At 40.1% G+C, this 24,080-nt stretch overlaps 1 protein-coding gene across 8 annotated transcripts in view; it reads left to right on the forward strand.

Annotated features, from left to right (window-relative positions):
- LOC128688062 (intraflagellar transport protein 74 homolog) overlaps window positions 1-24,080 on the forward strand; it is a 694,157-nt gene that overhangs the window by 625,583 nt on the left and 44,494 nt on the right. For all 8 annotated transcript variants that reach the window (XM_070083786.1, XM_070083787.1, XM_070083782.1 and 5 more), the window contains one exon: window positions 7,462-7,624. In XM_070083786.1, the coding sequence (XP_069939887.1) occupies window positions 7,462-7,624 (163 nt within the window). The remainder of the gene's footprint in view (window positions 1-7,461; window positions 7,625-24,080) is intronic.

A 24,080-nucleotide genomic window follows, 5' to 3' on the forward strand; every position in this document is an offset into this window, starting at 1 on the left:
CCTAAAAACTGCTTCTCCTAAAAACTGCTTCACCTGAAAACTGCTTCACCTGAAAACTGCTTCGCCTGAAAACTGCTTCTCCTAAAAACTGCTTCACCTGAAAACTGCTTCACCTGAAAACTGCTTCACCTGAAAACTGCTTCACCTGAAAACTGCTTCGCCTGAAAACTGCTCCTCCTAGAAACTGCTTCTCCTAAAAACTGCTTCTCCTAAAAACTGCTTCTCCTAAAAACTGCTTCTCCTAAAAACTGCTTCGCCTGAAAACTGCTTCTCCTAAAAACTGCTTCTCCTAAAAACTGCTTCTCCTAAAAACTGCTTCTCCTAAAAACTGCTTCTCCTAAAAACTGCTTCTCCTAAAAACTGCTTCTCCTAAAAACTGCTTCTCCTAAAAACTGCTTCGCCTGAAAACTGCTTCTCCTAAAAACTGCTTCTCCTAAAAACTGCTTCACCTGAAAACTGCTTCACCTGAAAACTGCTTCGCCTGAAAACTGCTTCTCCTAAAAACTGCTTCACCTGAAAACTGCTTCACCTGAAAACTGCTTCACCTGAAAACTGCTTCACCTGAAAACTGCTTCACCTGAAAACCGTTTCAGCTTAACTCTTAAACTGTCCAAATGTAGATCTACGTTTGCACGCATAGCGCTCCAAACGTAGATCAACATTTTATTTTTAATTCCTTCAAATTTGGCACAATCGACTTGAGTCGCCTAGACATGAAAGAATGGGTCTGTGCACTCAGTGTGTGTGTGTGTGTGTGTGTGTGCAGTATAAAACAAATCTGGGAGCACTTAGTACCTTGTGGGAGCACCAGTTCAATTGAGCGCCAGCTAGAGCAAATAGTGTGGCAAACACCAGGGATTCACTGATTCCATGTCGCATTAACACTCCCATTTTAAGAGGAAAGTGAAAATAAGTTAGATAAATACGTGAGTGTGAGTTGGACCTGACTAGCTTGTGCTACTAGGTCTGATGTCATGCTCTTTTCTTCATTGGATTTGACCTGCCTAGATGGGTCATTGGTCTAAGCTAGGGGGGGGAGGGTGACATGGACCAGCCTTGCATGGGCCAGTAGGCCTGCTGCAGTGTTCCTTCTTTGTTATGTTCTTATATACAGTGGACCCCCGGTTAACGATATTTTTTCACTCCAGAAGTATGTTCAGGTGCCAGTACTGACCGAATTTGTTCCCATAAGGAATATTGTGAAATAGATTAGTCCATTTCAGACCCCCAAACATACACGTACAAACGCACTTACATAAATACACTTACATAATTGGTCGCATTCGGAGGTGATCGTTATGCGGGGGTCCACTGTATTTGGCTGGCTGGCTTGCTTGCTTGCTTTGGCTGTCTCTCTGTCTCTATCTCTCTCTGTCTCTATCTCTATCTATATCTCTCTCTCACATGCACACATAAGTACAGTTATTATACATAGTGTAAGTTACCTAGGATAACCCAAAAATTTCAGGCAAAGATAGATAGACAGACAGACAGATAGACAAACATATTTGTGTGTATTAGTGAAAACAAAGCCAGGGTTCCCCGAGGACCCATTTATCAAATGTCACAGTTGTCATAACACCATTCTTCAAGGAGTTTCATATACTATACTCCAGGCAGACAGAAAGACAGATAAGTAGAGACAGATAGACAGGCAGACAGACAGACAGATAGACAGACAAGTTTGTGTGTAAAGTGATAACAAATATAGCGAGGGTTAGCTAAATACATGAGTGTGGGTGGGTGTGAGTTGGACCTGACTAGCTTGTGCTACTAGGTCTGATGTGCTCCTTCCTTCAGTGGATGTGACCTGACTAGGTGGGTCATTGGTCTAAGCTTGGGGGGGGACATGGACCTGCCTTGCACGGGCCAGTAGGCCTGTTGCAGTGTTCCTTCTTTATGTATTCGGCAGGCTGGCCGGCTGGCTTTGGCTGGCTTTGGCTGGCTTTGGCTGGCTTTGGCTGGCTTTGGCAGGCTTTGGCTCTCTCTCTATCTATATCTCTGTATCTGTCTATATCTCTGGCTATTTATGTCTCTGTCACATGTACACATAAGTACAGTTATTATACATAGTGTAAATTACCTGGGATAACCCAAAAATTCCAGGCAAAGATAGATAGACAGGCAGATAGACAGAGAGATAGACAGACAGAGAGATAAACAGATTGATAGACAGACAGATAAATAGACAGAGAGACAAGACATGTTTGTGTGTAACAGTGATAACAAATAGAGCGAGGGTTAGCTGGAGCAGTGTGCATTTATCAAATTTCACTGGGCTGTCAACAGTATAGAGATGCCTTTCATAACAACCTGCTTCAAGGTATATGCCAGGGTATCTAAAACATTGCTGGGACCTATAAATACTTCGTATATATTTCTAGAAAATAGTAAATTACCCAAGTATGTGTAAATGTTCACCTGTCAGTGTGATTGTGACTATTTGAGCACTATTGCAGTACCTAATATTAGTGTCAGAACAAAGATTGGCTATGAAATCAGAAGAACTATTATAAATTGCAATTATCAGAACATAAAAAATATATAAATTAAAAAAAAAAAAAGAGAAAAAAAGGTATATCGGCAACACTTCTGCAAGCGGCAGGAGTCGATATTGCCGACAGGTGAGCATCCAGAGCCAATTTCACGGTCTTATATCTTCGTAAGTATTGACCCTAAAAAATTTTTTTAATCCTATAACATGTAGAAAAATGTGTTCTTCATTTTAAAAGAAATAAAAAAAAAAAGAATTTTTTTGTTTCTCAAAATATTTGGAGCGCCACATGAGTGAACGTAGATTTACGTTTAGACAGTTTAACCCTTTGAGGGTTTTGGTCGTACTAGTACGACTTACGCGTAGGGGTTTTCGACGTACTAGTACTCATAAATTCTAGCGGCCTCAAATCTAGTGGGAGAAAGCTGGTAGGCCTTCATATGAAAGAATGGGTCTATGTGGTCAGTGTGCACAGTCTAAAAAAAATCCTGCAGCACACAGTGCATAATGAAAAAAAAAAACTTTGACCATTTTTTTTTAATAAATCAGCGACTTTGCAGTGTATTTTCGTATGGTATTTATTGTTGTATTCTAGTTTTCTTGGTCTCATTTTATAGAATGGAAGACATACTACAGAAATTGAGATGATTTTGACTGGTTTTACAATGAAAGGTGCCTTGAAATTGAGCTCAAAGTAGCAGAAATGTTCGATTTTTACCAAACTTCAAAAGTAAACAAATCGTGCCAAGCGTCCAATACACGTCAACTGGTGAGTCTAATATTCTTTCACAAGTGCACCAATAATATTTATACCATTTTTTACACTAATGCAGTAGTCTGCATAACAGTAAATCTTATATTTTTTGTGAAAATAAAAATTCAAAGTGGAAAGCAAAAGAATATAAGAGGGGCCTTGAGACGTGACTAATGACTAGAGGAAATGTCATTTTAGTGCCAGGAATGTCTTTCTTGTTTATTCTGGACCCTATTCGGAAATTGGCATCTTTTGAAATTTGTGTGAAATTGGCAAAATTGCTAAATTCTGACCACTGTACTGCATAGTTGAATTTCATAAATGGGTGGTTTCTTGCACCAATTCGATAGAAAAAATGGAGTTCTAGCGAAATATTCATGTTTTTTGTCGACTAGTACAGTGAAAATGGCCGAAAATGGGGCTCAAAGTGGGCAAAATCGCCGATGCGTAAACATCGCCGAGACCGCTAAATTTGCGAGAGCATAATTCCGTAAGTTTTCTATCAAATTTCAAACTTTTGGTGTCTTTATGATCGGGAAAAGATTCTCTATCTTTTCATAAGAGAAAATAATTTTTTTTTTTTTTAAATTTGGCCGACCCTGAGAACGAGTTTCGGAGAGGGCCTGTCGACCCTCAAAGGGTTAAGGGTTAAAACTGTTTCAACTTGAAACTGTTTCAACTGGAAGCTGTTTCAACTTGAAATTGTTTCAACTTGAAACTGTTTCGCCTGAAAACTGTTTTGCCTGAAAACTGTTTCACCTGAAAACTGTTTTGCCTGAAAACTGTTTCACCTGAAAACTGTTTTGCCTGAAAACTGTTTCACCTGAAAACTGTTTCGCCTGAAAACTGTTTTGCCTGAAAACTGTTTTGCCTGAAAACTGTTTCACCTGAAAACTGTTTCGCCTGAAAACTGTTTTGCCTGAAAACTGTTTTGCCTGAAAATTGTTTTGCCTGAAAACTGTTTTGCCTGAAAACTGTTTTGCCTGAAAATTGTTTTGCCTGAAAACTGTTTCACCTGAAAACTGTTTCACCTGAAAACTGTTTCACCTGAAAACTGTTTCGCCTCAAAAATGTTTTGCCTGAAAACTGTTTCACCTGAAAACTGTTTCACCTGAAAACTGTTTCGCCTCAAAAATGTTTCACCTGAAAACTGTTTTACCTGAAAACTGTTTCACCTGAAAACTGTTTCAACTTGAAGTTGTTTCAACTTGAAGCTGTTTCAACATGAAGCTGTTTCAACTTGAAACTGTTTCAACCTGAAGCTGTTTCAACATGAAGCTGTTTCAACTTGAAGCTGTTTCAACTTGAAACTGTTTCAACTTGAAACTGTTTCAACTTGAAACTGTTTCAACTTGAAACTGTTTAAACTTGAAGCTGTTTCAACTTGAAACTGTTTCAACTTGAAACTGTTTTGCCTGAAAACTGTTTTGCCTGAAAACTGTTTTGCCTGAAAACTGTTTCACCTGAAAACTGTTTCGTCTCAACAATGTTTCGCCTGAAAGCTGTTTCACCTGAAAACTGTTTTACCTGAAAACTTGTAGATGAATGGTTCAGAGAACCGACATGTTGATAAATTAGACACATGTGCAACTCTTGGGTATCTTTATTGAGGAAACGTTTTGCCACACAGTGGCTTCATCAGTCCATACAAAGGAGAATCTTGAAGAACAGGAGGAGAATGAGGTAATCAGTCCCTCAACCTTGAGTCGATGTGGTCAGTCCATCAATCTTGAATAGAATACGGCATACGTGCGGAGAAGGAGCTTATAAACCGTTGGCAGGAGAGGTGCAGCAGTCATAGGTAGTGTCACATTTGTTCAATGTGGAAGTAGGTCGTGCCCAAGAATTAGGCAAGCGAAGAATTCCCAAGTATTAAGATCCCATTCATCTACAAACCTGTCAGACACTGCAACTTCTTGGGATCTTAATACTTGGGAATTCTTCGCTTGCCTAATTCTTTGGCACGACCTACTTCAACATTGAACAAATGTGGCACTACCTATGACTGCTGCACCTCTCCTGCCAACGGTTTATAAGCTCCTTCTCCACACGTATGCCGTATTCTATTCAAGATTGATGGACTGACCACATCGACTCAAGGTTGAGGGACTGATTACCTCATTCTCCTCCTGTTCTTCAAGATTCTCCTTTGTATGGACTGATGAAGCCACTGTGTGGCGAAACGTTTCCTCAATAAAGATACCCAAGAGTTGCACATGTGTCTAATTTATCTACCTGAAAACTGTTTCACCTGAAAACTGTTTCAACTTGAAGCTGTTTCAACTTGAAGCTGTTCCAACTTGAAACTGTTTCAACTTGAAACTGTTTCAACTTGAAACTGTTCCAACTTGAAACTGTTCCAACTTGAAACTGTTCCAACTTGAAACTGTTCCAACTTGAAACTGTTCCAACTTGAAACTGTTTCAACTTGAAACTGTTCCAACTTGAAACTGTTCCAACTTGAAACTGTTCCAACTTGAAACTGTTCCAACTTGAAACTGTTCCAACTTGAAACTGTTCCAACTTAAACTGTTTCAACTTGAAACTGTTTCAACTTGAAACTGTTCCAACTTGAAACTGTTTCAACTTGAAACTGTTTCAACTTGAAACTGTTCCAACTTGAAACTGTTCCAACTTGAAACTGTTTCAACTTGAAACTGTTCCAACTTGAAACTGTTCCAACTTGAAACTGTTCCAACTTGAAACTGTTCCAACTTGAAACTGTTCCAACTTGAAACTGTTCCAACTTAAACTGTTTCAACTTGAAACTGTTTCAACTTGAAATATTTCTGGTTAAAAACACACATCCTTCAAAAGCATATAGTGTATTGTAGATAAATAATTTAAATACATTTTTCAGTACATTTTTTGGACAATTATTCCAATAGAAATGCTCTAATTTTATGCACTATGTGCTACAGTACTTCTTGCCACTTGAGAACTTATATTTAAACCTGTATATTAGTTCCTTATATTAAACTAAGGATACCTAAGGCCTTGCTCCTGCACGGAACTTGCCTGGTCCTTCTCAGTTTTAACTGGGTGCCCTTCCCTAGGTCTCTGCTGCAGTAGTAGTAGTAGTATTGTAGTGTGACAAACTTTCCCTGTGCATCTCCCAGGTTGACTGTGACTCTCGTGGAATTCTTGTGCATATATGGTCAAATGCAATGTAGAGTGTTATAAGTTAAAACAGTACTGATTTTATTGTCAAAATAATTTACTTTTTTTTATGCCCCATAATAAAGCACTGAGGGGTATAATCCCCTGTTCCTGTTACAGGAATCAGTGATTCAAATACAAGAAGTGTGTTTAGAAAGAAGTCCATTGAATGGTGTCTCAGTATAAACTACAGTGATCTACCTCTTATTTGCAATCTAGAGTTGTCAGATATCCAGAGTTAGAGCAAAACATGTTACATATATCCAGACATTCAGACCATTGAGTCTGACACTATTGTTAAAGTTTTTTCTGCTGCCATCGCCTGTCGTAGAGTTGGAAGCACCACTGAATGAATCATCATATGACCAAGTATCATGTCAGGTCACTTTTTCCTAACAAATGAACTGACAACAATAACAACACATCCAATATTCCAATAAACAGTTTCTGAATCCCCTGCTACAGGTAGAGTAACCCAAGATATGAAAAGTGGGATGCGTAAGTTCAGTTGTAGTCAGTTCAGATATAAACAGTGCAACAAAACAAAGGCAACTGTGTTGAAGTTTTACACATTTTAATTTGTACAGGTTTGGTTAGCTTGATCTGAAGGATAAGGAATGGCAATGTAGTTCAGAGGGTCATTTGAATTATGTTGTCTGTGACTTTTCAAGACAGCGAGAGAATGAGTGGTGGTAAATGTGTTTCCTTCTTCACGTCACTTTAACTCATTGAGAATTGGTTCATGTATTAAAAAAATGTATGGTTGAAACTCTGTTACTTATGGAATGTAAATTTGCTGGTAAAGTTAAAAAACTCAGTTGCTGAGATATGTGTTTTGATGTTATAACTGAGCTTGATCGATGAGTTTGCAGTGTACACACAACTGGGCATTCTGCCATATCGTGGAACTAGGTTAGGCAAAGCTTTATTCTTTTAAGGTTACCAACTTACAAAACTGGATGTTATTAAGGATGTTTGCTTTGTGTTTAACTTTGATGTTTCATTTACTGAAACTTTGAAAAAAGACATACATTCACTATAATTATTATTTCAGGTGCAAGACAAAAGTTATTTTATGGGTCTTCTGAGAACAAAGATTGCTGAAATGGGTAAAGAAATAACACGTCTGACTGGAGACATAGACTTTATGAAGCAGGAGCAATCAACCTTCTTAACCTATGATAAGAGAGTAAAGGAAATGGCACATGAACTGACTGGTAAGAGCCAAATGTAGGTTTCCCTTATGTTACATGTGTTTGCTGTCTGCAAATGCAACATCTCTTTACTCTCTAATTTCTTTACATTTATTTATTTATTTATTTAATAATTTGAACATACATACAGAGGTACAAAAAAATACAGGTAAGAGCAGCATGCCAAAGCCACTTGTATGCATAGCATTACGGGCTGGCTTAAAATTAACTTAAGATTAACTAAGCAATGATGTAATCAGTGATAAAACGTTATTGTAAACAGATAACAATAAAGCACAAATGAGTATTACAAAGACAGGTCATATGGTTGCATGCATTGCTGTACATTCAGTAGAATGGAGTATTCTGTTAGGTAGTGTATTTAAAAAATAACAATATGCTTTCATAATGTGTGATTGATGCAGTGTAAAAAAAAAAATTAAAATGTTGATGGTGTGATTTAGCTTAGCACAGCAGCTACATGTTCTGAAACACACCTACTCCATGAACGAAGCAACACAATTCTTCCCCCGTAAGCCATGTGTGTCGTAAGAGGTGACTAAACTGCTGGGAGTAAGGTGTTAGTAACACCTGTATATATTACTAAATTTAAAAAGAGAAACTTTTGTTTTTCTTTTTGGGCCACCCTGCCTTGGTGGGATACGGCTGGTTTATTGGTAGTAGGTTGGTAGACAGCAACCACCCAGGGAAGTACTACCGTCCTGCCAGATGACTGTGAAACAGAAACCTGTAACTGTTTTGCATGATGGTAGGATTGCTGGTTTCTTTTTCTGTCTCATAAACACGCTAGATAACAGGGATATCTTCCTACTCCTACTTACACTTTGGTCACACTTCACAGACACGCACATGCATATATATATATATATACATCTAGGTTTTTCTCCTTTTTCTAAATAGCTCTTGTTCTTCATTATTTCTTCTATTGTCCATGGGGAAATGGAAAAGAATCTTTCCTCCGTAAGCCATGCGTGTCGTATGAGGCGACTAAAATGCTGGGAGCAATGGGCTAGTAACCCCTTCTCCTGTAGACATTTACTAAAAAAGAGAAGAAGAAAAACTTTATAAAACTGGGATGCTTAAATGTGCATGGATGTAGTGCGGATGACAAGAAACAGATGATAGCTGATGTTATGAATGAAAAGAAGTTGGATGTCCTGGCCCTAAGCGAAACAAAGCTGAAGGGGGTAGGGGAGTTTCAGTGGGGGGAAATAAATGGGATTAAATCTGGAGTATCTGAGAGAGTTAGAGCAAAGGAAGGGGTAGCAGTAATGTTAAATGATCAGTTATGGAAGGAGAAAAGAGAATATGAATGTGTAAATTCAAGAATTATGTGGATTAAAGTAAAGGTTGGATGCGAAAAGTGGGTCATAATAAGCGTGTATGCACCTGGAGAAGAGAGGAATGTAGAGGAGAGAGAGAGATTTTGGGAGATGTTAAGTGAATGTATAGGAGCCTTTGAACCAAGTGAGAGAGTAATTGTGGTAGGGGACCTGAATGCTAAAGTAGGAGAAACTTTTAGAGAGGGTGTGGTAGGTAAGTTTGGTGTGCCAGGTGTAAATGATAATGGGAGCCCTTTGATTGAACTTTGTATAGAAAGGGGTTTAGTTATAGGTAATACATATTTTAAGAAAAAGAGGATAAATAAGTATACAAGATATGATGTAGGGCAAAATGACAGTAGTTTGTTGGATTATGTATTGGTAGATAAAAGACTGTTGAGTAGACTTCAGGATGTACATGTTTATAGAGGGGCCACAGATATATCAGATCACTTTCTAGTTGTAGCTACACTGAGAGTAAAAGGTAGATGGGATACAAGGAGAATAGAAGCATCAGGGAAGAGAGAGGTGAAGGTTTATAAACTAAAAGAGGAGGCAGTTAGGGTAAGATATAAACAGCTATTGGAGGATAGATGGGCTAATGAGAGCATAGGCAATGGGGTCGAAGAGGTATGGGGTAGGTTTAAAAATGTAGTGTTAGAGTGTTCAGCAGAAGTTTGTGGTTACAGAAAAGTGGGTGCGGGAGGGAAGAGGAGCGATTGGTGGAATGATGATGTAAAGAGAGTAGTAAGGGAGAAAAAGTTAGCATATGAGAAGTTTTTACAAAGTAGAAGTGATGCAAGGAGGGAAGAGTATATGGAGAAAAAGAGAGAGGTTAAGAGAGTGGTGAAGCAATGTAAAAAGAGAGCAAATGAGAGAGTGGGTGAGATGTTATCAACAAATTTTGTTGAAAATAAGAAAAAGTTTTGGAGTGAGATTAACAAGTTAAGAAAGCCTAGAGAACAAATGAATTTGTCAGTTAAAAATAGGAGAGGAGAGTTATTAAATGGACAGTTAGAGGTATTGGGAAGATGGAGGGAATATTTTGAGGAATTGTTAAATGTTGATGAAGATAGGGAAGCTGTGATTTCGTGTATAGGACAAGGAGGAATAACATCTTGTAGGAGTGAGGAAGAGCCAGTTGTGAGTGTGGGGGAAGTTCGTGAGGCAGTAGGTAAAATGAAAGGGGGTAAGGCAGCCAGGATTGATGGGATAAAGATAGAAATGTTAAAAGCAGGTGGGGATATAGTTTTGGAGTGGTTGGTGCAATTATTTAATAAATGTATGGAAGAGGGTAAGGTACCTAGGGATTGGCAGAGAGCATGCATAGTTCCTTTGTATAAAGGCAAAGGGGATAAAAGAGAGTGCAAAAATTATAGGGGGATAAGTCTGCTGGCTGACTGGCTGACTGAATGTGGCTGTCTCTCTCTCTGTATCTGTCTCTATCTCTCTCTATCTCTCACACACACAAGTACACATAAGTGAAGTTATCATACATAGTATAAATTACCTAGGATAACCCAAAAAATCCAGACAAAGTGCTGTACAGTGGATCTATGCTCCATTGCCCTAAATTAATAATTATATTAATAATAATTATGGTAGTAGGTTGGTAGACAGCAACCACCCAGGGAGGTACTACCGTCCTGCCAAGTGAGTGTAAAACGAAGCCTGTGATTGTTTTACATGATGGTAGGATTGCTGGTGTCCTTTTTTCTGTCTCATGAACATGCAAGATTTCAGGTACGTCTTGCTACTTCTACTTACACTTAGGTCACACTACACATACATGTACAAGCACATATATACACACCCCTCTGGGTTTTCTTCTATTTTCTTTCTAGTTCTTATTCTTGTTTATTTCCTCTTATCTCCATGGGGAAGTGGAACAGAATTCTTCCTCCGTAAGCCATGCGTGTTGTAAGAGGCAACTAAAATGCCGGGAGCAAGGGGCTAGTAACCTCTTCTCCTGTATATATTACTAAATGTAAAAGGAGAAACTTTCGTTTTTCCTTTTGGGCCACCCCGCCTCGGTGGGATACGGCCGGTGTGTTGAAAGAAGAAGAAGATTAATAATAATTATGGTAGTAGGTTGGTAGACAGCAACCACCCAGGGAGGTACTACCGTCCTGCCAAGTGAGTGTAAAACGAAGCCTGTGATTGTTTTACATGATGGTAGGATTGCTGATGTCTTTTGTCTGTCTCATAAATATGCAAGATTACAGGCATGTCTTGCTACTTCTACTTACACTTAGGTCACACTACACATACATGTACACATTTATTTATACACACTCATCTGAGTTTTCTTTGATTTTATCTTAATAGTTCTTGGTCTTATTAATTTTCCTTTTATATCCATGGGAAGTGGAATAAGAATCTTTCCTCCGTAAGCCATGCGTGTTGTAAAAGTCAACTAAAATGCCGGGAACAATGGGCTAGTAACCCCTTTTCCTGTAAAGATTACTAAAAAGAATAAGAAGAAGAAAATTGTCAAAGTGGGAAGTCTGAATGTGCGTGGATGTTGTGCAGATGATAAGAAAGAGATGATTGTGGATGTTATGAATGAGAAGAAGCTGGATGTCCTGGCTTTAAGTGAAACAAAGCTGAAGGGGGTGGGAGAGTTTCAGTGGAGAGGAATAAATGGGATTAGGTCAGGGGTTTCAAATAGAGTTAGAGCTAAAGAAGGAGTAGCAATAATGTTGAAGGATAAGCTATGGCAGGAAAAGAGGGACTATAAATGTATTAATTCAAGGATTATGTGGAGTAAAATAAAGATTGGATGTGAAAAGTGGGTTATAATAAGCGTGTATGCACCTGGAGAAGAGAGAAGTGTAGAGGAGAGAGAGAGATTTTGGGAAATGTTGAGTGAATGCGTGGGGAGTTTTGAATCAAGTGTGAGAGTAATGGTGGTTGGGGATTTTAATGCTAAAGTGGGTAAAAATGTTATGGAGGGAGTAGTAGGTAAATTTGGGGTGCCAGGGGTAAATGTAAATGGGGAGCCTTTAATTGAGCTATGTGTAGAAAGAAATTTGGTAATAAGTAATACATATTTTATGAAAAAGAGGATAAATAAATATACAAGGTATGATGTAGCACGTAATGAAAGTAGTTTATTAGATTATGTATTGGTGGATAAAAGGTTGATGGGTAGGCTCCAGGATGTACATGTTTATAGAGGGGCAACTGATATATCGGATCATTATTTAGTTGTAGCTACAGTTAGAGTAAGAGGTAGATGGGAAAAGAGGAAGGTGGCAACAACAAGTAAGAGGGAGGTGAAAGTGTATAAACTAAGGGAGGAGGAAGTTCGGGTGAGATATAAGCGACTATTGGCAGAAAGGTGGGCTAGTGCAAAGATGAGTAGTGGGGGGGTTGAAGAGGGTTGGAATAGTTTTAAAAATGCAGTATTAGAATGTGGGGCAGAAGTTTGTGGTTATAGGAGGGTGGGGGCAGGAGGAAAGAGGAGTGATTGGTGGAATGATGAAGTAAAGGGTGTGATAAAAGAGAAAAAGGTAGCTTATGAGAGGTTTTTACAAAGCAGAAGTGTTATAAGAAGAGCAGAGTATATGGAGAGTAAAAGAAAGGTAAAGAGAGTGGTGAGAGAGTGCAAAAGGAGAGCAGATGATAGAGTGGGAGAGGCACTGTCAAGAAATTTTAATGAAAATAAGAAAAAATTTTGGAGTGAGTTAAACAAGTTAAGAAAGCCTAGGGAAAATATGGATTTGTCAGTTAAAAACAGAGTAGGGGAGTTAGTAGATGGGGAGATGGAGGTATTGGGTAGATGGCGAGAATATTTTGAGGAACTTTTAAATGTTAAGGAAGAAACAGAGGCAGTAATTTCATGCACTGGTCAGGGAGGTATACCATCTTTTAGGAGTGAAGAAGAGCAGAATGTAAGTGTGGGGGAGGTACGTGAGGCATTACGTAAAATGAAAGGGGGTAAAGCAGCTGGAACTGATGGGATCATGACAGAAATGTTAAAAGCAGGGGGGGATATAGTGTTGGAGTGGTTGGTACTTTTGTTTAATAAATGTATGAAAGAGGGGAAGGTACCTAGGGATTGGCAGAGAGCATGTATAGTCCCTTTATATAAAGGGAAAGGGGACAAAAGAGACTGTAAAAATTATAGAGGAATAAGCTTACTGAGTATACCAGGAAAAGTGTACGGTAGGGTTATAATTGAAAGAATTAGAGGTAAGACAGAATGTAGGATTGCGGATGAGCAAGGAGGTTTTAGAGTGGGTAGGGGATGTGTAGATCAGGTGTTTACATTGAAGCATATATGTGAACAGTATTTAGATAAAGATAGGGAAGTTTTTATTGCATTTATGGATTTAGAAAAGGCATATGATAGAGTGGATAGAGGAGCAATGTGGCAGATGTTGCAAGTATATGGAATAGGTGGTAAGTTATTAAATGCTGTAAAGAGTTTTTATGAGGATAGTGAGGCTCAGGTTAGGGTGTGTAGAAGAGAGGGAGACTACTTCCCGGTAAAAGTAGGTCTTAGACAGGGATGTGTAATGTCACCATGGTTGTTTAATATATTTATAGATGGGGTTGTAAAGGAAGTAAATGCTAGGGTGTTTGGGAGAGGGGTGGGATTAAATTATGGGGAATCAAATTCAAAATGGGAATTGACACAGTTACTTTTTGCTGATGATACTGTGCTTATGGGAGATTCTAAAGAAAAATTGCAAAGGTTAGTGGATGAGTTTGGGAATGTGTGTAAAGGTAGAAAGTTGAAAGTGAACATAGAAAAGAGTAAGGTGATGAGGGTGTCAAATGATTTAGATAAAGAAAAATTGGATATCAAATTGGGGAGGAGGAGTATGGAAGAAGTGAATGTTTTCAGATACTTGGGAGTTGACGTGTCGGCGGATGGATTTATGAAGGATGAGGTTAATCATAGAATTGATGAGGGAAAAAAGGTGAGTGGTGCGTTGAGGTATATGTGGAGTCAAAAAACGTTATCTATGGAGGCAAAGAAGGGAATGTATGAAAGTATAGTAGTACCAACACTCTTATATGGGTGTGAAGCTTGGGTGGTAAATGCAGCAGCGAGGAGACGGTTGGAGGCAGCGGAGATGTCCTGTTTAAGGGCAATGTGTGGTGTAAATATTATGCAGAAAATTCGGAGTGTGGAAATTAGGAGAAGGTGTGGAGTTAATAAAAGTATTAGTCAGAGGGCAGAAGAGGGGTTGTTGAGGTGGTTTGGTCATTTAGAGAGAATGGATCACAGTAGAATGACATGGAAAGCATATAAATCTATAGGGGAAGGAAGGCGGGGTAGGGGTCGTCCTCGAAAGGGTTGGAGAGAGGGGGTAAAGGAGGTTTTGTGGGTAAGGGGCTTGGACTTCCAGCAAGCGTGCGTGAGCGTGTTAGATAGGAGTGAATGGAGACGAATGGTACTTGGGACCTGACGATCTGTTGGAGTGTGAGCAGGGTAATATTTAGTGAAGGGATTCAGGGAAACCGGTTATTTTCATATAGTCGGACTTGAGTCCTGGAAATGGGAAGTACAATGCCTGCACTTTAAAGGAGGGGTTTGGGATATTGGCAGTTTGGAGGGATATGTTGTGTATCTTTATATGTTTATGCTTCTAGACTGTTGTATTCTGAGCACCTCTGCAAAAACAGTGATAATGTGCGAGTGTGGTGAAAGTGTTGAATGATGATGAAAGTATTTTCTTTTTGGGGATTTTCTTTCTTTTTTGGGTCACCCTGCCTCGGTGGGAGACGGCCGACTTGTTGAAAAAAAAAAAAAAAAAAAAAAAAAAAAAATAAAAATTGTTTAATATATTTATAGATGGGGTTGTAAGAGAAGTAAATGCGAGGGTCTTGGCAAGAGGCTTGGAGTTAAAAGATAAAGAATCACACACAAAGTGGGAGTTGTCACAGTTGCTCTTTGCTGATGACACTGTGCTCCTGGGAGATTCTGAAGAGAAGTTGCAGAGGTTGGTGGATGAATTTGGTAGGGTGTGCAAAAGAAGAAAATTAAAAGTGAATACAGGAAAGAGTAAGGTTATGAGGATAACAAAAAGATTAGGTGATGAAAGATTGAATATCAGATTGGAGGGAGAGAGTATGGAGGAGGTGAATGTATTCAGATATTTGGGAGTGGACGTGTCAGCGGATGGGTCTATGAAAGATGAGGTGAATCATAGAATTGATGAGGGGAAAAGAGTGAGTGGTGCACTTAGGAGTGCAAAGAGGGGAATGTATGAGAGTATAGTTTTACCAACGCTCTTATATGGGTGTGAAGCATGGGTGATGAATGTTGCAGCGAGGAGAAGGCTGGAGGCAGTGGAGATGTCATGTCTGAGGGCAATGTGTGGTGTGAATATAATGCAGAGAATTCGTAGTTTGGAAGTTAGGAGGAGGTGCGGGATTACCAAAACTGTTGTCCAGAGGGCTGAGGAAGGGTTGTTGAGGTGGTTCGGACATGTAGAGAGAATGGAGCGAAACAGAATGACTTCAAGAGTGTATCAGTCTGTAGTGGAAGGAAGGCAGGGTAGGGGTCGGCCTAGGAAAGGTTGGAGAGAGGGGTTAAAGGAGGTTTTGTGTGCGAGGGGCTTGGACTTCCAGCAGGCATGCGTGAGCGTGTTTGATAGGAGTGAATGGAGACAAATGGTTTTTAATACTTGACGTGCTGTTGGAGTGTGAGCAAAGTAACATTTATGAAGGGGTTCAGGGAAACCGGCAGGCCAGACTTGAGTCCTGGAGATGGGAAGTACAGTGCCTGCACTCTGAAGGAGGGGTGTTGATGTTGCAGTTTATACTGTAGTGTAAAGCACCCTTCTGGCAAGACAGTGATGGAGTGAATGATGGTGAAAGTTTTTCTTTTTCGGGCCACCCTGCCTTGGTGGGAATCGGCCGGTGTGATAATAAAAAAAAATAATATAGTATCATATGTTACTGTTATCTTTATGTATTGTCGACACAGTGGAATGGGAGAATACCACTAGTAGTGTCATCCTACCAGATTGTAGTACAGGTCAGCCATCACTAATCCGGCATCATTGGGATCTGTAGTGTGCCGGATTAGTGAGTTTGCCGGATTACAGAGTGGTTACGTTGGAATACACCTAATTAACCTATCAATAGAAACTTTCTGCTACATCTTCCTCATTTTCATCACTGCTTTCTCCTCCACTGGCTTGCTGCTGTGGATTTACAACCATTTGCACAATTTCTGAGTCAGTATAATGATGAAATTTGAGTCAGTATAATGATTTGAGTTAGTATTATGATGAAATTTAAAATTATGCAAGCCGAAATTAGTGCCGGATTACTGATGGAAACGGATAACTGATTGCCGGATTAGTGATGGCCAACCTGTATACCTATACCCTAAGTAAAGAGAAACAACTCTGGAACATGTGTAATACGTATCCGGCTGGCTGGCTGGCTGGCCGGGTGGGTGGGTGGTTGGTTGGCTGACTGACTGGCTGACTGAATGTGGCTGTCTCTCTCTCTGTATCTGTCTCTATCTCTCTCTATCTCTCACACACACAAGTACACATAAGTGAAGTTATCATACATAGTATAAATTACCTAGGATAACCCAAAAAATCCAGACAAAGTGCTGTACAGTGGATCTATGCTCCATTGCCCTAAATTAATAATTATATTAATAATAATTGTTTAATATATTTATAGATGGGGTTGTAAGAGAAGTAAATGCGAGGGTCTTGGCAAGAGGCTTGGAGTTAAAAGATAAAGAATCACACACAAAGTGGGAGTTGTCACAGTTGCTCTTTGCTGATGACACTGTGCTCCTGGGAGATTCTGAAGAGAAGTTGCAGAGGTTGGTGGATGAATTTGGTAGGGTATGCAAAAGAAGAAAATTGAAAGTGAATACAGGAAAGAGTAAGGTTATGAGGATAACAAAAAGATTATGTGAGGAAAGATTGGATATCAAATTGGAGGGAGAGAGTATGCAGGAGGTGAATGTATTCAGATATTTGGGAGTGGACGTGTCAGCGGATGGGTCTATGAAAGATGAGGTGAATCATAGAATTGATGAGGGGAAAAGGGTGAGTGGTGCACTTAGGAGTCTGTGGAGACAAAGAACTTTGTCCTTGGAGGCAAAGAGGGGAATGTATGAGAGTATAGTTTTACCAACGCTCTTATATGGGTGTGAAGCATGGGTGATGAATGTTGCAGCGAGGAGAAGGCTGGAGGCAGTGGAGATGTCATGTCTGAGAGCAATGTGTGGTGTGAATATAATGCAGAGAATTCGTAGTTTGGAAGTTAAGAGGAGGTGCAGGATTACCAAAACTGTTGTCCAGAGGGCTGAGGAAGGGTTGTTGAGGTGGTTCGGACATGTAGAGAGAATGGAGCGAAACAGAATGACTTCAAGAATGTATCAGTCTGTAGTGGAAGGAAGGCGGGGTAGGGCTCAGCCTAGGAAAGGTTGGAGGGAGGGGGTAAAGGAGGTTTTGTGTGCGAGGGGCTTGGACTTCGAGCAGGCATGCGTGAGCGTGTTTGATAGGAGTGAATGGAGACAAATGGTTTTTAATACTTGACGTGCTGTTGGAGTGTGAGCAAAGTAACATTTATGAAGGGATTCTGGGAAACCGGCAGGCCGGGCTTGAGTCCTGGAGATGGGAAATACAGTGCCTGCACTCTGAAGGAGGGGTGTTAATGTTGCAGTTTAAAAACTGTAGTGTAAAGCACCCTTCTGGCAAGACAGTGATGGAGTGAATGATGGTGAAAGTGTTTCTTTTTCAGGCCACCCTGCCTTGGTGGGAATCGGCCAGTGTGTTAATTATAATAATAAAAAATTATTATTATTGCTGAGAAGAAAAAGAAAATGATTTCTATGGAATTAAAGCATGAAATCATAGATAAACAAGCAAGGTGTCCAGGTTTTGGGTTGAGGGGGAAGAGGGAGGGGGGAGCTGGCTCGTAACTCAAATGTTGGATCATAACTCAGAGCAAAAAATCGTCCCAGGGATGGCTCATATCTCAGAAAACTCGTAAGTTGAGACACTCATAAGTCAAGGTTCCACTCTACATGTATGTGTAGTGTAACCTAAGTGTAAGTAGAAGTAGCAGGATGTACCTGAAATCTTGTATGTTTATGAGACAGAAAAAAAGACACCAGCATCCCTACCATCATGTAAAACAAATACACTCAGGGAGGTACTACCGTCCTATATTTTGTTTTACATGATGGTAGGATTGCTGATCTTTTTTCGGTCTCATAAACATGCAAGATTTCAGGTACATTTTGCTACTTCTTACACTTAGGTCACACTACACATGCATGTACATGTTTATGTATACACACTCATCTGAGTTTTATTTGATTTTATCTTAATAGTTCTTTTATTCTTATTGCTTTTCCTTTCATATCCATGGGGAAGTGGAATAAGAATCTTTCCTCCGTAAGCCATGTGTGTTGTAAAAGTCAACTAAAATGCTGGGAACAATGGGCTAGTAATCCCTTTTCCCATGTAGCCTACTAAAAGAAAAAGAAGAAAACCGTCAAAGTGTGATGTTTGAATGTTCATCGATGTTGTGCGAATGATAAGAAGAAGATGACTAAATAATCAACACTCAATACAGTGGACCCTCAACCAATGGCATTAATCCGTTCCAGAGGGCTTGCCATAGGTCGAGTTAATTTTCCCCTTAAGAAATAATGGAAATAGAATTAATCCGTTCCTGACACCCCAAAGTCTGAAAAAAAAAAGAATACATGAAATATACATTTCCTTATATGGAAAGGAATGGGACATGCAAAATAAACAATAATTAAATGCCACTTACCTTTATTGTGGAGTTGTTGATGAGTGATGTGCCAGCAGCAGGGGAAATTCAGAACTGTCTATCGCTTGGAAGGAGAATCCCCTTCCAGAAGGACTTCAGGTACCAAGTCCTTTGGTGGGGTTACCTCCCTTCTTGGTTTTTTAATGTCACTAGGACCAGCTTGAGAGTCACTGGACCCCTGTCGCACAAAATAGCTGTCCAGAGAGCTCTGTTTCTCACGCGCCCTTAGGATTTCCCTAAAATGGGACAAGAGTGTCATTATACATGTTGCCAATGCAGCTTGCAACTTCGGTGACAGGATAAAATTCTTCGATAAATGCTTGCATCTTTGCTTTGTAAACATTGAACACATTTCCCTAATCCTTGATGAAGTCATCTTCCTCCTTCTCTCTTCACCCTGCTCTGAAGAACATTTCTGAGATGTGATCTGTTGCTGTTGCTCCTGAAGCTCTTGCAGGTCTGCAGTGGTTAGTTCTTCCTCGTCATTCTGCACTAACTCTTCCACATCCTCATCACAAACCTCCAACCCCAAGGACTTCCCCAATGACACAATAGCTTCCACTACTGGCATAGCCTCCTGAGGGTTAGCCCCAAACCTTTCAACATCCCTCTGTTCTACACATTCTGGCCACAGTTTCCTCCAAGCAGGGTTCAAGGTCCTCTTAGTCACTCCCTTCCAAGCCTTACCTATAAGGTTTACACAACTGAGGATATTGAAGTGATCTTTCCAAAACACTCTTAGGGTCAATTGAGTGTCTGAGGTCACTTCAAAGCACTTTTGAAAAACTGCTTTTGTGTAGAGTTTTTTGAAGTTTGAAATGACCTGCTGGTCCATGGGCTGGAGGAGAGGAGTTGTATTAGGAGGCAAAAACTTCACCTTAACAGAGCCAAACTCCCCTGCAATTTCCTCTTGTAAGTCGTGAGGATGAGCAGGAGCATTGTCCATTACCAGGAGGCACTTGAGTAACAATTTCTTTTCCTGGAGGTATTTTGTCACAATAAGGCAAAACACACCATAAAACCAGTCCAAGAAAAATACTCTAGTGACCCATGCCTTACTGTTTGATCTCCACAGTACACACAAATTATCCTTGATGATATTGTTTTTCCTGAACACTCTGGGAGTTTCAGAGTGATACACCAATAAAGGCTTCACTTTGCAATCACCACTAGCATTACTATTATTATTATTTTTATTATCACACTGGCCGATTCCCACCAAGGCAGGGTGGCCCGAAAAAGAAAAACTTTCACCATCATTCACTCCATCACTGTCTTGCCAGAAGGGTGCTTTACACTACAGTTTTTAAACTGCAACATTAACACCCCTCCTTCAGAGTGCAGGCACTGTACTTCCCATCTCCAGGACTCAAGTCCGGCCTGCCGGTTTCCCTGAATCCCTTCATAAATGTTACTTTGCTCACACTCCAACAGCACGTCAAGTATTAAAAACCATTTGTCTCCATTCACTCCTATCAAACACGCTCACGCATGCCTGCTGGAAGTCCAAGCCCCTCGCACACAAAACCTCCTTTACCCCCTCCCTCCAACCCTTCCTAGGCCGACCCCTACCCCGCCTTCCTTCCACTACAGACTGATACACTCTTGAAGTCATTCTGTTTCGCTCCATTCTCTCTACATGTCCGAACCACCTCAACAACCCTTCCTCAGCCCTCTGGACAACAGTTTTGGTAATCCCGCACCTCCTCCTAACTTCCAAACTACGAATTCTCTGCATTATATTCACACCACACATTGCCCTCAGACATGACATCTCCACTGCCTCCAGCCTTCTCCTCGCTGCAACATTCATCACCCACGCTTCACACCCATATAAGAGCGTTTGTAAAACTATACTCTCATACATTCCCCTCTTTGCCTCCAAGGACAAAGTTCTTTGTCTCCACAGACTCCTAAGTGCACCACTCACTCTTTTTCCCTCATCAATTCTATGATTCACCTCATCTTTCATAGACCCATCCGCTGACACGTCCACTCCCAAATATCTGAATACGTTCACCTCCTCCATACTCTCTCCCTCCAATCTGATATTCAATCTTTCATCACCTAATCTTTTTGTTATCCTCATAACCTTACTCTTTCCTGTATTCACCTTTAATTTTCTTCTTTTGCACACCCTACCAAATTCATCCACCAATCTCTGCAACTTCTCTTTAGAATCTCCCAAGAGCACAGTGTCATCAGCAAAGAGCAGCTGTGACAACTCCCACTTTGTGTGTGATTCTTTATCTTTTAACTCCACGCCTCTTGCCAAGACCCTCGCATTTACTTCTCTTACAACCCCATCTATAAATATATTAAACAACCACGGTGACATCACACATCCTTGTCTAAGGCCTACTTTTACTGGGAAAAAATTTCCCTCTTTCCTACATACTCTAACTTGAGCCTCACTATCCTCGTAAAAACTCTTCACTGCTTTCAGTAACCTACCTCCTACACCATACACTTGCAACATCTGCCACATTGCCCCCCTATCCACCCTGTCATACGCCTTTTCCAAATCCATAAATGCCACAAAGACCTCTTTAGGCTTATCTAAATACTGTTCACTTATATGTTTCACTGTAAACACCTGGTCCACACACCCCCTACCTTTCCTAAAGCCTCCTTGTTCATCTGCTATCCTATTCTCCGTCTTACTCTTAATTCTTTCAATTATAACTCTACCATACACTTTACCAGGTACACTCAACAGACTTATCCCCCTATAATTTTTGCACTCTCTTTTATCCCCTTTGCCTTTATACACAACATTAATGTCAGCCTGTCTTTCGTAGGCTTATGTCCTGGGAGTGCCTTTTCCTCCTGAGTAATGTAGGTCCTGTTTGGCACTTTCTTCCAAAACAGGCCTGTTTCGTCACAAACACTTGTTCAGGTTTTAGGTTTTCAGTTTCTATATATTCCTTAAAGTCCTTCACATATTTTTCAGCTGCATTTTTGTCTGAACTGGCTGCCTCACTATTCCTTACCACACTATGTATGCCACTACGAATCTTAACCCTTAAACTGTCCAAATGTAGTTCTATGTTTTTTCAACATTTGAAAGTATGTAAAAAAAGTAGATTTTTTTTTTTTTTTACATTTGAAAACGTGTAAAAAAAACTTTGATCTACTTTTGTTTGTTATATTTGAATTTTTTTTTTTTATTATCACACTGGCCGATACCCACCAAGGCAGGGTGGCCCGAAAAAGAAAAACTTTCACCATCATTCACTCCATCACTGTCTTGCCAGAAGGGTGCTTTACACTACAGTTTTTAAACTGCAACATTAACACCCCTCCTTCAGAGTGCAGGCACTGTACTTCCCATCTCCAGGACTCAAGTCCGGCCTGCCAGTTTCCCTGAATGCCTTCATAAATGTTACTTTGCTCACACTCCAACAGCACGTCAAGTATTAAAAACCATTTGTCTCCATTCACTCCTATCAAACACGCTCACGCATGCCTGCTGGAAGTCCAAGTCCCTCGCACACAAAACCTCCTTTACCCCCTCCCTCCAACCTTTCCTAGGCCGACCCCTACCCCGCCTTCCTTCCACTACAGATTGATACACTCTTGAAGTCACTCTGTTTTGCTCCATTCTCTCTACATGTCCGAACCACCTCAACAGCCCTTCCTCAGCCCTCTGGACAACAGTTTTGGTAATCCCGCACCTCCTCCTAACTTCCAAACTACGAATTCTCTGCATTATATTCACACCACACATTGCCCTCAGACATGACATCTCCACTGCCTCCAGCCTTCTCCTCGCTGCAACAGTCATCACCCATGCTTCACACCCATATAAGAGCGTTGGTAAAACTATACTCTCATACATTCCCCTCTTTGCCTCCAAGGACAAAGTTCTTTGTCTCCATAGACTCCTAAGTGCACCACTCACCCTTTTCCCCTAATCAATTCTATGATTCACCTCATCTTTCTTAGACCCATCCGCTGACACGTCCACTCCCAAATATCTGAATACATTCACCTCCTCCATACTCTCTCCCTCCAATCTGATATCCGATCTTTCATCACCTAATGTTTTTGTTATCCTCATTACCTTACTCTTTCCTGTATTCACTTTTAATTTTCTTCTTTTGCACACCCTACCAAATTCATCCACCAATCTCTGCAGCTTCTCTTCAGAATCTCCCAAGAGCACAGTGTCATCAGCAAAGAGGAACTGTGACTACTCCCACTTTATGTGTGATTCTTTATCTTTTAACTCCACGCCTCTTGCCAAGACCCTCGCATTTACTTCTCTTACAACCCCATCTATAAATATATTAAACAACCACGGTGACATCACACATCCTTGTCTAAGGCCTACTTTTACTGGGAAATAATTTCCCTCTTTCCTACATACTCTAACTTGAGCCTCACTATCCTCGTAAAAACTCTTCACTGCTTTCAGTAACCTACCTCCTACACCATACACCTGCAACATCTGCCACATTACCCCCCTATCCACCCTGTCATACGCCTTTTCTAAATCCATAAATGCCACAAAGACCTCTTTAGCCTTATCTAAATACTGTTCACTTATATATTTCACTGTAAACACCTGGTCCACACATCCCCTACCTTTCCTAAAGCCTCCTTGTTCATCTGCTATCCTATTCTGTGTCTTACTCTTAATTCTTTGAAAATATGTAAAAAAAACTACGCATGTAAATGTAGATCTGCTTGGAGAGTTTAAGGGTTAAATCTCTCAAACCAGCCTTTGCTGGCCTTAAATTCATCATCAGCAGCACTATTTTGAGGCATTTTCTTAATGAGATCATCATGCAACTTCTTTGCCTTTTCACAAATTATAGACTGAGAAACACTATCACCTGATAATCGACACTTCCGGACAAACATCGTTGGTTAAATTTTTCGCCGTTGGTTAAGGCATTTTTTCTATGGCAAAAAGCGCTGTTAGACGAAATGGCCGTTACTTAATGCCGCCGTTAGTTGAGGGTCGACTGTATTTAACATTGCCAATAATTCTCCCAATTACTTAAATCTTAAAACTTCAAGACAGCATATAGTAAATTGATCATCTTGTTTGTTTATATTGTAATGCGACAAATTTGTGCAACTATAATGCTTCAATATCGAAATGTTCAAATTTTGTTGCTTCAAACACTTCATGTTGTAAATTGTTTACGATAATTTTTACCACTGAACCTTTCATTGCTTGTTAATTTTAAGTTAATTTTAAGCCTTCCCATAATGCTCTGCATACAAGGAACTTTGGGCATGTACACCTAACTACTATAATTCCTTGTAGAACTATGTATCATGTCCAAATAAACTATATGAATATGAATAAATACATCAGCTCATTTGAAAGCATTTTTATTGTT

This window comes from Cherax quadricarinatus, chromosome 10, assembly GCF_038502225.1.
Source record: "Cherax quadricarinatus isolate ZL_2023a chromosome 10, ASM3850222v1, whole genome shotgun sequence".
NCBI lineage: Eukaryota > Metazoa > Arthropoda > Malacostraca > Decapoda > Parastacidae > Cherax > Cherax quadricarinatus.